This window comes from Scylla paramamosain, chromosome 23 (genome assembly GCF_035594125.1).
Source record: "Scylla paramamosain isolate STU-SP2022 chromosome 23, ASM3559412v1, whole genome shotgun sequence".
Classification (NCBI taxonomy): Eukaryota; Metazoa; Arthropoda; class Malacostraca; order Decapoda; family Portunidae; genus Scylla; species Scylla paramamosain.
This window is the reverse complement of record NC_087173.1, coordinates 2,341,402-2,353,372: the sequence shown is the minus strand read 5'-3', so window position 1 is coordinate 2,353,372 and position 11,971 is coordinate 2,341,402. Positions and strand designations below refer to the sequence as shown.

General features: G+C 42.1%; 1 protein-coding gene across 10 annotated transcripts in view; it reads left to right on the top strand.

The window, feature by feature from the left end:
- The first annotated feature begins 44 nt into the window (after positions 1–44).
- Positions 45–11,971, top strand: part of LOC135112002 (hrp65 protein-like) — a 31,555-nt gene continuing 19,628 nt past the window's right edge. For 5 of the 10 annotated variants that reach the window (XM_064025795.1, XM_064025792.1, XM_064025790.1 and 2 more), the window contains exons 1-10: positions 47–661; positions 5,245–5,277; positions 6,522–6,740; positions 6,860–7,018; positions 7,388–7,530; positions 7,664–7,813; positions 7,986–8,131; positions 8,285–8,475; positions 8,769–9,027; positions 9,200–9,252. In XM_064025795.1, the coding sequence (XP_063881865.1) occupies positions 149–661; positions 5,245–5,277; positions 6,522–6,740; positions 6,860–7,018; positions 7,388–7,530; positions 7,664–7,813; positions 7,986–8,131; positions 8,285–8,475; positions 8,769–9,027; positions 9,200–9,252 (1,866 nt within the window). In that variant the 5' untranslated portion in view covers positions 47–148. Of the gene's footprint in view, positions 662–5,244; positions 5,278–6,521; positions 6,741–6,859; positions 7,019–7,387; positions 7,531–7,663; positions 7,814–7,985; positions 8,132–8,284; positions 8,476–8,768; positions 9,028–9,199; positions 9,253–11,971 lie in introns of all 10 variants that reach the window. The other 5 variants (XM_064025793.1, XM_064025791.1, XM_064025789.1 and 2 more) reach the window with 3 other exon arrangements.

Genomic DNA, 11,971 nt, shown 5'->3' with positions numbered 1-11,971 from the left:
CTGGGGGTCGGGACGCGGGCGGCGTGGGTCTGGCGGCGCGTGCGCAGCATTGATCCCGCGCGGCGCCTTCGTGCCGTGTGTCCCGCAGCTCTCCCGCCATCTTGTCAAGCTGTTGGGCGTGTGGTTTAGCCTTGTACTTTCTCAAGCCATGGCTATGGAGGCACAGGCTCAATCTAAGAACCTTGAGAACGTCAAGAAAGAGCCGCAGACACCCAAGGCCAATGAAAACAGTGATAACGCCAACAGTTTCCGTGGCGGCGGGCGAGGCGGCAGAGGAGGATTCCGGGGAAACCGGGGTGGCGGCGGCGGCCCTGGCGGCGGCAGGGGCGGCGGGCCCGGCTCCGTGCAGACCTCCACTCCGGTCCCCGGAGGCATTGGTAGTCTGGGCGCCACCAATCAGGGCATCCCTGGCGGCATAGGATCTCTTGAAGGGGGTCGCGGCGGCGCCCACAATGTCGGGCGTGGCGGCGCCCACCACGCCAACAGCACCCCAGGCCACGCTCCCAACAGCAACGCCGCCAACAATGCCGACGCCAGACCGGATCACCACCGGGGCGGCGGCGGCGGCGGCGGCTACTACAGGGGCGGCCGAGGGGGTCGAGGGCGTGGAGGAGGCGGCGGCGGCGGCGGCTACGGCGGCGACAGGGGCGACCGAGGACAGGTGAGCGGCGTGCGGGGCAGGGCGGGGCGGGGTTGGGTGTAGAGGGAGCCATGGGCAAGGGATTGGCGTACAGGGGGCGAGGCCAAGGTGTGACTGGTAAGGTGCCCCTGTGTCACTGACCTCGTGTGTACTATTATCAATATGTAGTGTGTGAGGTCCTCTGTTACATGCTTTGGTGGTGGGTGCCCTTCGTTAATTAATGATCAGTGTTTTAACTATGTTTTATTTTATTTATTTATTTATTTATTTATTTAATTTTATTTATTTATTTATTTTTTTTTTAAGCTTAAAGGTGGCTCAGATATTGAAATGCTGAGTGTTGCTGTTTTGGAGCTTAGACAGTGTGGGAAGGGAAGGCTGCAACTTGTTGTGACCTTCCAGGGTGAGTATAGGCAGGAACATATTGCCAGATGGGTGCGTTGTGTGAGGAGAATGTGGGTGTCTGAATTCTGTTGTAACTGCTTGGCCTGTCTTGCTGCCAGTCTCAGGGGGATGTGTAGCAGATGGCATTCATGGAGAATATGGGTCCTGCTGAATGAGTAATCTGAACTTTTTTTTTTTTTTTACCCTGTGGAGCACTAACTGAATGCCTCACTGCAGAGCTTCACCACATACATGGTGGGTGACAGTCGTGTGGCACCCTGCAGGCCATGGGATGCTGAGGTTTGTTGGTACTCCACAGGGTCAAGTTAGGCCAAATTATTTACCAGTGGAAGTTGTATGGTTTTGAAAATGTTGCCTGTATGTCTGTGATAATGAATCTGTGAATCCCTTTTGAGTGTGCTAAACTTTATATTTAGACAGTGGCTTTATCAGGATGGAGACATGGACTTATGAGGAATAGTATGCTTTTTAGTTGTAAGTCTTAGTAAGTTCACAATATGTTTGAGTATATTTTTTCCATTATTTTACACTAGTGTTGATTTTTTAGTCGAGAAATGTACCTTGCCATGTATTATCCAGACTGTTGAGGCAGCTGCAAGATGTGTAGTCAGCAAACATTTTTTTTTTTTTTTTTTTTTTTTTTGCTTCATAACATCCTATGCTAACAAAAAATAAATAAATAAATAGATAAAATTTACATTACCTTTAATATTTTGTTGGGTGTACCTTCCTCTTCTAGGCCTGATCTTTGACTCATCTTACATGTTCAGACCATTAAAAACAGCTCTACAGCACATTTGCCATCAATAAACACACCCCATATCTTATGGGGCATGGGCCATAAAATCCTATGTACACTGAGGTGTTTCTCTCATCCTATCCATCCAAGACTATTGCTACCACATTTATTCCTCTGCTTTTTCTGTTCTCAACCACCTGATTCTGTATACTACCTTGGTCTCTGCCTGGCCCTAGGTGCCTTGTGTTTCTCTCTTGTTGAGTAAGTAGAGTCAGGACTGCCTCCCTTCTGCCATCAAGACCTTATTTCTCTTAGAGCCTTTGCTTGTTACCACCAATTCCCAACCCTAATGCTTACTGCCCCTCATATACACACCCTCTCTACCTCACGATTACTGTTGCCCTGCCCCCAGCGCATGTGTGCCATTCTCTCACAGCCTTCTGTTCCTGCTCTGGCCACTACCCTTCTACATCCATCAGTTTCCCCCTTGGTTGATTCTCCCTATTTATTTGCACTTGTGTATTTCTTGATTTCTCACCAAAGATCAACACACCCCATCATGCCCTTCATAGCCTCATCTTAGCCCACCTTCCTGCACATGCCAACAGCACCCATATATATATATATATATATATATATATATATATATATATATATATATATATATATATATATATATATATATATTTACTGACAGTTCAAAATTTACCTTAGGCTCTAACTTTTCAGTACTCCTTCCTGCCACCCACTCAATATTGTCTACCCCTGTAAGCCAGTGTCCTCACTCCAGAACTGTATGCCATTCTTTATGCCCTTAAATGAACAGTCTCTTTCCCCTCTTCATCTTCTATTATCTTCACTGTTTCCTAGAATTCTCCTTTTCCCTCCTATCATCCCTCACTGGATGTTGAGCCAGGTGGACATTGCTGGAAACTTCAGGGTTGATAACTTAAGCACGTGAAGCCTCAATCACACCCATCACTTACATTTGTCCCTGTCTGCGATTACTTTCCTACCTTTAAAATATCCTTTTTCATGAGATAGTAATCTGACTTCAACACCAATGAACTACAGGAAGTCAAACCCTCCATCTTCCCTTGGTCACTACCATTCCATAAGAATAGACAATGGGAGACTTGTCATAGCCCATTTATGCATAGGTGACACACACCTTACTCATATCTAATGACCAGGTCATCTTTACCACTTTACTCATTTTGTAATATTCCCATGTCACTCTCACACCTCTTCTGTCCTCATTATACCTGAGTTTATACTTTACCTTCCCTCACCTATCCTCCCTCTCATTCCCCTGTCCCCCCCTCCTTGTCTTTCTAATGTGTTTACTGAATCCCTCTTTTTTTTTTTTCTTTTTTTTTTCTATCCAACTTAAGGCTTTTTCTATCCTGTACCCATACTCTTCACCTGATATAAAATATAACTACAGCCTTAGTATCGCTTAACTCTAAACATAGTGCCATATGGGCCTGACACATCCCTCTCAATGTTACAGTTACAATTCCTTTCCTCTTTAGGCAACTCTGGGTTTGTTTCTGAACAAATAAAGCTAGGTGTTTGAGGAGGGGGGAAGGTTCTGATTTATCTGAGTTGTCTTGGATATAGGACAATGAACTTGAGTGTTGTGACTGACATTTTATCATGCTCCACAAATTTTCAATGGGGTGAAGTCAGGACTATTATCCAGCCAGTCCTTAATGTATTCAGTGTCCACCCACTCAGCCATTCATTGATTGATTTGGCAGTGTGAGCCAGTGCTCCATCTTGCTTAAGTATTTTACTTTGGCAGATGTGAAACAGTCCCCAAGATCAACAATAAGTTCAAAATATGTCTTCATTCTCTGTGAGGTTAGGCAACACTACTAATTTCCCAGTGCCATAATACCTAAATTACTCTCACACCATCACGCTGAGTGATCTACAGCCTCTCATTGTATTTAGGGAGGCGAGGATCCAAGTCTAGATGCAACTTACCTTCCTCCCCTCAGTTACCAGTCACTGTGAAGGTGGCCTCATACCATAGAACTAACTGTCTTCCACTTCTCTGGGTGCCATGCTAAGTATTTGCAGCAAAACAAGTCTTTTGCAAGGCTGTTATAATGGGCATCTTTCTTGGTGCACAATACTAAAATTTGAGGTGGTTCTGGAAACATTACTCTATGATGTGCACTGATGTGTTCTGAAGGAGCCCGGGGTTCTTATCCTTCAGTTCTTTTGCATTGAGGCTAAGTTCATTGTCCACTTGACACTGTAGCACCTTCAGAGTCCTACCACGAGTGACACGAGGCCTCCCTGGCCTCTTCTGAAGTGGTGGATCAGCACCACCTGTTTCCTTAACCCTGCAATGCCGCATCTGTGGTAGTGGCAATTTCTTTGTTTCTTTTTCCCTCAAGGCTCAGGAACTTTCTAGCTGCAATTTGCTCCTTGGCCTTTTTCTTGGTTCCATTATCACACACAAAGTGCAAAAATAATGTTCAGTTAAGCAAAAAAAAAAACAAAAAAAAAACACAATCTCAGAAAAAAAAAGAGAAGTCCCAGCTAACACTAGGTAATATAAACTTGAGTCGGATCACCTGAAGATCCGCCACCCCAGCCGCACTCGGGGTGGCAGATCTTCAGGTGAGACAATCTGGGGTGGCGGATCTTCAGGTGATCCCATACTTTTAATGAAGTAAACTTTTTTCTACATTTTTTATATCCACTCAGTTTTTTAATGCATTCATGTTGTTAGGTTAGGTTAGGTTAGGCTAACCTAACCTAACCAAGTGAGAGAGTCTGGGGTGGCGGATCTTCAGGTGAGACAATCTGGGGTGGCAGATCTTCAGGTGATCCCTGTGGGGTGGCGGATCTTCAGGTGATCCCTTGAGTCACTCAGTGTAACTATCTTAGACCACAGCTGCCAGTGTAACAAAATTGGCTGATTTGAATCAAATTTTTGGTGAGTGGTTTGTTTTGCATCTAAAGTGATGACACGGCATGTTTCACACCATCATTCTGGGAGCTGACTACAGACAGAGGGTACAGTCTCTTTCAGCTGAATTGCTGTGGAAAACTTAGGTACTTCACTTCTATAATAGAATCACATTATGCCTCTGCTAGGAGTTCATGAAGAAAATGGCAGAACTGCATGGATCTGAGTTCTCTCTCTCTCTCTCTCTCTCTCTCTCTCTCTCTCTCTCTCTCTCTCTCTCTCTCTCTCTCTCTCTCTCTCTCTCTCTCTCTCTCTCTCTACTGCTTTTGAGAAATATTGTTTATTAGCCTTCCCAAAGAAACGGATATATCTTGTGAATGTGGACAAAGTTTCAAAATTGTTTGTCTAGTTACTTTATTCTGTTATATCAGTATGCATAAGTTGTTGCAGAATATAGGAAGGTCATTGGCACATATTCTCATAAAGTTTGACTACCAGTGTACAGCTTGCAAACTGTCCGTTCTTTCTCAGGTGGGGAAGCGGCCTCCACTGGCTGGTCTGAAGGTGTGGACACATACAGTTTTCTGGATGAAGTATAGTGTCCATGTTATAAAATTGTACAGTTAATCACATTCAGCATCTCGATAGCTTGCCACCTCTTTGGCACTGCCTGATTCATGTGCTATATACATAAGTCATAGAAATATTAAATTTTTTTCATGTTGGGCTGAATGAGATCACTTTATAGAAGTCACAATGCATGACGTTGACAGCTCCACACAGATCACATAATCTGGATTGCAACACTTCCTGTGACCGTGTGTTATAGTTATCCCTACATTGATGGCACAACACTGACCAGAATGTCCCTAATGATTCTTGCAAAGACCTCAAATAATGACCCTTCCCTTCATGTATCATTTGAGTCAATATTATATCCCATCTTTTAATGCTGAAATTCATTTAGTGTTAGAACATTATTGAGAAGGCAAGTACTTTGTCATTTTGTGTTATGACAGTGTTGAGAAGGCAGTTGTATAATTGTTGCCATCTAGCAGCACAAATGTAACTTAGCACATATAATACAAAGATAGATTTGATGTCATGATTGAGTTATACTGAAACTGATCAGTTGTTGCCCCGAATGGATGAAATATCCAGAAATTTATGCAACATGACAGGTTTACAATTTACTTGGATCAGCTTTACAGAAATGTAAGATATGTGCAAATTATATAGTTGATATTACTGCATAACTGAGAGGGATTGTTTTCAAGGCTATGCATGCTAACACACGTCCACAAAAGTGTCAACCTACTTTGTGCCTTGTTGGCAGGTTGAATATGTACTACAACGCCATCACATCACAGTATTAGTTAATAACTGTTAACTTTAAGAGCTGTTATACACATACAAGCTTTTTAGCTTTTATTGGAAATTCAAAGCAAGATTGTCCAGACAAGGCAACTACATTCATGCATTTATAAACATTCCCATACATCTTAGCCATCTTATCCTCAAGATCTCATGGGCAGAGAGAGCTATCTCACATCACATGAGTGGGTTAGAATCTGGTGTGTTGTATATCTAGCTGCACTATTTGTCATAATCAAGAGCAACCTATATGATATTTGAGATACTATGACAGTGACAGCAGGTAAAAAGATAGCATAGGAAGTAATGTCAGTGACAAGTGAATGCAAGGGCAGAGGTATTTATGTAGTGGTACTGATACTGTCAGGGATATGATGTGGTTGTGGCTTGGTCCTTATAAAACATTGAGGTCCATGTTTTACTTTCTTCCACAGGACAGAATTATTGAGAGACTGAAGCAGTTGGCTGGACCACTGATTGACTTGCCACCTCGTGAGGAGACTGTCCGTAAGTTCTCTAACCACTGTAGATTGTGGGTGGGCAACCTGCCATTGGACATAAAGGAGGATGACGTCAGAGAGCTGTTTAAGCCTTTTGGAGAATATGATGAAGTGTATTTTGACAAGAACAAGGGATTTGCCTTTGTTCGTATGGTAAGTATCCTTTAAGTAAACTTTTTCTTTTTAAGTAGTTTTAAGAAGAAATAATGTTTTGGCAGTCACAAAGACCTTGAGTGCCATTTTCTGATCTAATCTTTTTGTCTGATTTGCAGGACTACAAAAGCAATGCAGAAAAAGCCCGCCAGGAGCTCCACATGAAGGATTATAAGGGCCGGCAGCTAAAGATACGCTTCTCATCTCCTGGCACGGCACTCAAGATCCGCAATCTTTCTACGTGGGTTACTAATGAGCTCCTGGAGAAGGCCTTCTCGGTGAGTGTGACAGCCTAAGGGAATGCAGGCTAGGTATGTGCTGGTCTAGCAGATAGCTTTCACTTAGTTGTGTATACACACACACACACACACACACACACACACACACACACACACACACACACACACACACACACACACACACACCTTCAAACATTAATTGGTTTTTCCTTTGGATTTTTTTCTTTTCTTCTTAACTCTTCCAATAGGGAGGTATACAGAATAGGGTTTAGAGTGAATAGAAATTCCAGTGTTGTTATGTTACAGGAATGGGGGAAGACAGGCAGCTAACAAGCACAGAAGAGCAATCAGCATGAGCTGGTTATATGTTGTTTGGTCTTTATTTTAATTTCCAAACTTTATGCACAGGTATTTGGTGAGTTGGAGAAAGCCATTGTCATCACTGACGAGAGGGGGAGAGCCACTGGAGATGGCATCGTGGAGTTCTGCAAGAAACCCTCAGCCAACCTGGCTTTGAAGAAATGTAATGAGGGTTGCTTCTTCATGGTTGCGTGAGTATCATCTTCCCTTCTGTCACTTTGAAATAACATGTCTGTTCGCAGCATAAGAACTACTAAATAGATGTTATTTGTGATTTTAGAGTTAAATATTTCTCACCAAATATACCATATTTTCTTTCTTCAGGTCACCACGTCCTGTTATTGTGGAGCAAATGGCTCTTGTTGATGACAATGAGGGCATGAGCGAAATAAATATCAACAAACGTAACCCAGAGTATGTGAAGGAGAGACAGCAGGGTCCTCGTTTTGCCCATCCCGGCTCCTTCGAATATGAGTGAGTTATTGCACTCTTGAATCCTATGTGTAGTGTTGACAGCTGTAAATATGATGGGTGGGTATGCATGGTGTGTAATGATTCTCTCTCTCTCTCTCTCTCTCTCTCTCTCTCTCTCTCTCTCTCTCTAAAATCTATGATGCTAAAATTGAGTTATTTTGACTTCCTCTAGGTATGGCCTTAAGTGGAAACAGTTGTACGAGCTATTTGACAAGAAACGGGATGCGCTTGAAAAGGAGCTCCAGGATGAGAAGAGGAAGTTGGAAGAGCAAATTGAATATGCCAAATATGAACATGAGACAGAAATGCTCCGTGAACGTGAGTGTCGTGCTTGTCTGATTCTGTTCTTCGATATGTAAGATACATTCACTCTACTGAGATTAGCTTTGTTAGTACCACACAAGATACCATGAGCTAGAGTTGGTGGTGTGGTTTTTATTTAACATGATTTGCTTCCATTCCTTCTCACAGAGTTGAGGCAGAGAGAAGAAATGAACCAGAGGACTAAATCTGATTACGAGGCAAGACAGCGTGAATGGGAGGAACACCGTCGCACTGAAGAGGAAAGACAGCGCCGGCAGGAGGAGGAACTTTCCCAGAAGTTCCGGCAACAGGAAGAGGAGCTGAGGCGTCGGCAGGAGGAGAACAGGCTTTTCATGCAGGTGTGTTATCTCTCTCCCTCTCCCCCCTCCTCCTCCCCCTCCCTCCCTCCCTCCCCCTTAATCCTTTGTTCCTTTAAAAGCATCAGATATTTGTTTTATTTGGTTATCCATCACCACATGTTTGCTTCATACCCAGGACATAAACTAATGGGAGGCTCAAGCTGTATGGATCACAAGGCTTTTTGTTATTACACCAAACCACTATTTAACATGCTAAATGTTTAGGTGGTAATAATTTATCCATGCTGGCTTTAAATTTGCTTTAAAATCATAATTTGCCTTTCATCTTTCAGGAGCGTGCCAATGACTTGATGAAGAATGAGAACAGTCAAGATAGCTTTGGAAGCAGTGGATATCCAGGCAATGAGGGCAGTAACTGGCGCCGCAACAGTGATGGTTACAGGTCTCAGGGAGGCAGCAGTTGGCGTGGTGGTGGCAGTGACAATTGGGGCCGTTCAGGCATGGGGAGCCGAGGGGGCACTGGCTCCTCTGGCATGGGTAGCAGCTGGGACAGTAGCTGGGATGGCCGTCCAGACCCTTGGCAGAGTGACAGTAAGTTCACTCACATCACAGTCACAGCATAAAACCTTAATGCTATTTTCAGATTAAAAGAGTAGTTTTTACTGTCATGTGCCACATCACCTTGATTTTATTGAGTGTCAGGTTATACCATGTGATTTGTTAATTACCAGAGCATAAGAGAGTTGTGTCATTCTCCCATCAGATCGGAGTGGTTATCAGCGTGGAGGCAATGAGAATGAGCTGCCCCCTCCCCCGGTGAGTATTACGCTCCTGTATTTTGTTCACCATTTACCCTTTGCTTTGATACCTTGGTGTTGTGCTGGTTGGCACACAAACCATTTGCAGAAAATATTGATACACTCTTCTGGTGTTGTGTGGCATCACCCCATTTCAACAAGTATAATTTTTATTGTTTTGTCTGTTCTTACTAACTTGAGAAAACTTGCCATTGTCTTTGTTACATTCCAGTATTATCATCAGAATTTTTTTTTATAAGCATATTTTATTTTTCATTCCATTATTTACCCATTTTCTCCATCTGTTATCATCCAACTAATTCCATATTGAAGTTTCGCAATACATGAATTTTTAATTAATTAATTAATTTTTTTACTTATTCATATTTTATGATTACGTTCGTTGTCATTTTACTTGCATAAGCCAAATTACTGAAATATAAATGAATTACCTTCATGATCTGTATTTCCCTACTTTCAAGTGGGAGACTGGAACTTTTAGATTTATCTTGTCATATCTTCATTCTTGTTTAGGACTTGCAACAAGGAGTCCACCTATGAAATATTTTATCATTCTCTGAAATATTTTAGCTTTCTGTCCACACTTAAAGGAAGGTGCTCTTTTCACACCTGCTACTTCCACCTGACTCGTGTATACCCATTTGTTTTCTCTTTGCCACGGTATAATATTCAGTGGCCTCTTCAACAGCTCTTCCTCTGTTGATATGTCAAATCTCTGATACATGGTTTCATCATGAGCACTTATTCTATTGACACTACAGGGTTGTACCATTGACATTTTAGAAGGTTGATACATTGGACAAAACTTTGGAAATCCATTTAGTTGTAGACTTACATTTATTTCATGCATCAGTTTCCACTCTCTCTCTCTCTCTCTCTCTCTCTCTCTCTCTCTCTCTCTCTCTCTCTCTCTCTCTCTCTCTCTCTCTCTCTCTCTCTCTCTCTCTCTCTCTCTTTTCATCAGGTAGGGTATATAAAAGTACTTTCAAAGAAAACTAGGATTATATTTAGCTTCATTTTATTCTTCTCAGGCCTGTCATAAGACTTCATATCTCTGAAATGTTCAAATTGATGTAAGATCTGATTTTGAAAATACATAGGTATAAGGGAAAAAAAAAAAGTGAGCATACTTGTTGAATTACAGATGCCTCATGAAGAAAGAGATGGCAGTAGACTTACTGTGCTTACAACTGTATGCCTTAAAATTTTGCTTTTACCTTTACTTGGGGGGGAAAGGATGTTGTTCCCATGAAACTATAAAGACAGTTCGTCAGATTTTGGCTATGAGAAAAGAAATTATTTTGTCTTTGCTGGTTTTCTTTAATTTTGAAAGTTTATTACTGCTGCATGAGGGGCTGGGTGGCAGGTTAGCTGTGACAAGCTGAGATGCACCAAGCCTTGGCTAAGTGCATCTTAGCAGAAGTTGTACTGTTCTCCCATAACAAGCCCTAGCAGGCCTGTACAGTCTTTGCAGGTTACCATAATGGAAAAGCTTAACTATTTTTCTCTCCAATGTGTGTACAAGGACTGTTTGGGTGGGAATTTACATATTTTTATCTGAAGTTCATGAAGCAAGCCAAGCATGGCACGTGTGGTTTGACACATTAATTTTATGCCCATAAAGTAGCATGGATGATATTGCTGAAAAGATGGTGTCTGCCTTGCTAACAAAGAGAAAGTGCATGGCAAAAGAAACTTCTCGTCCACGTTAAAATACCTTCGCTTACAAAACAGTGTCTCAACGTTTCCTCTTCATATGTTTTTATGTAACATTTTCGACAATGGCAAGTGAATGTTGAAATGGGGAAGATGCTGGTGGTTGTTCATTCATGTCAGAGAGCATTGGTGTTGTTTGGGTCATTCCTCCAGTGATTGCAGTCTTGAGGGTTATATACTTTAATTGAAGTCTTGGAGCAAAGTTGTGCCTTGCTGTCAGGCAGGGGATGGTGTGTATGGAAACCAGGGCCATTGTTGGGTTGCTCTGTGCTACCTCTGGTTAGTGTGTGGGACAAAAATACTAACCTAAAAGTTCTTAGCAAATTCCTGCCTTCCATTTTCTAAAATGAATTATTTGCAGCATTGTTGCTTTAAACTACTGATAAACAATAGATCTTTGGGTTTTTCCAACCCTTAAGACGGTAAATTTTTCCATGTGTTGAATGGTAATAAGCTGCATGAGCCAAGGGAACCAAGTTATCAAGTGGAGAATGCATACTTGCTGTAGTGCTTAGTTTTGCCTTTCACATTTATCTTATTGCTGAAGATATATCTTCCCTTGCTAATTTTGGTTCAGGTGGCACTTTTCAGAAATATGTTGTCATTATTAGTAATATGACAGTAATTTTATAAAAGAAGATTTAATGAATATCACAGAAACTTGCCTTGTGGAGTTGTTTCTGTGAGAGTGAAAGCTAACACACCCCTATATCCACAGAAGTGATACTAGGCATCAAAATCTCATTCCTTATAATGGTCTAATCTGTGACACCAGCCTCAAGTGTATGAACTTACCCATCAGGATATGAAGACTTGAATATCATGTAATATTATTACTGCATGCACAGGAATGCAGAGGAAGAACAGATAGCTGGAAACCTTGTGTACTACAATGAAGATATCTAATGAGCCAAACTATGCACTAATATTTGTATACTGTGTGGAATAGAATTGAGCAGAGTAATGAGAGGATAAGTTTTGACCAAGCAAGTAGCTAGGGA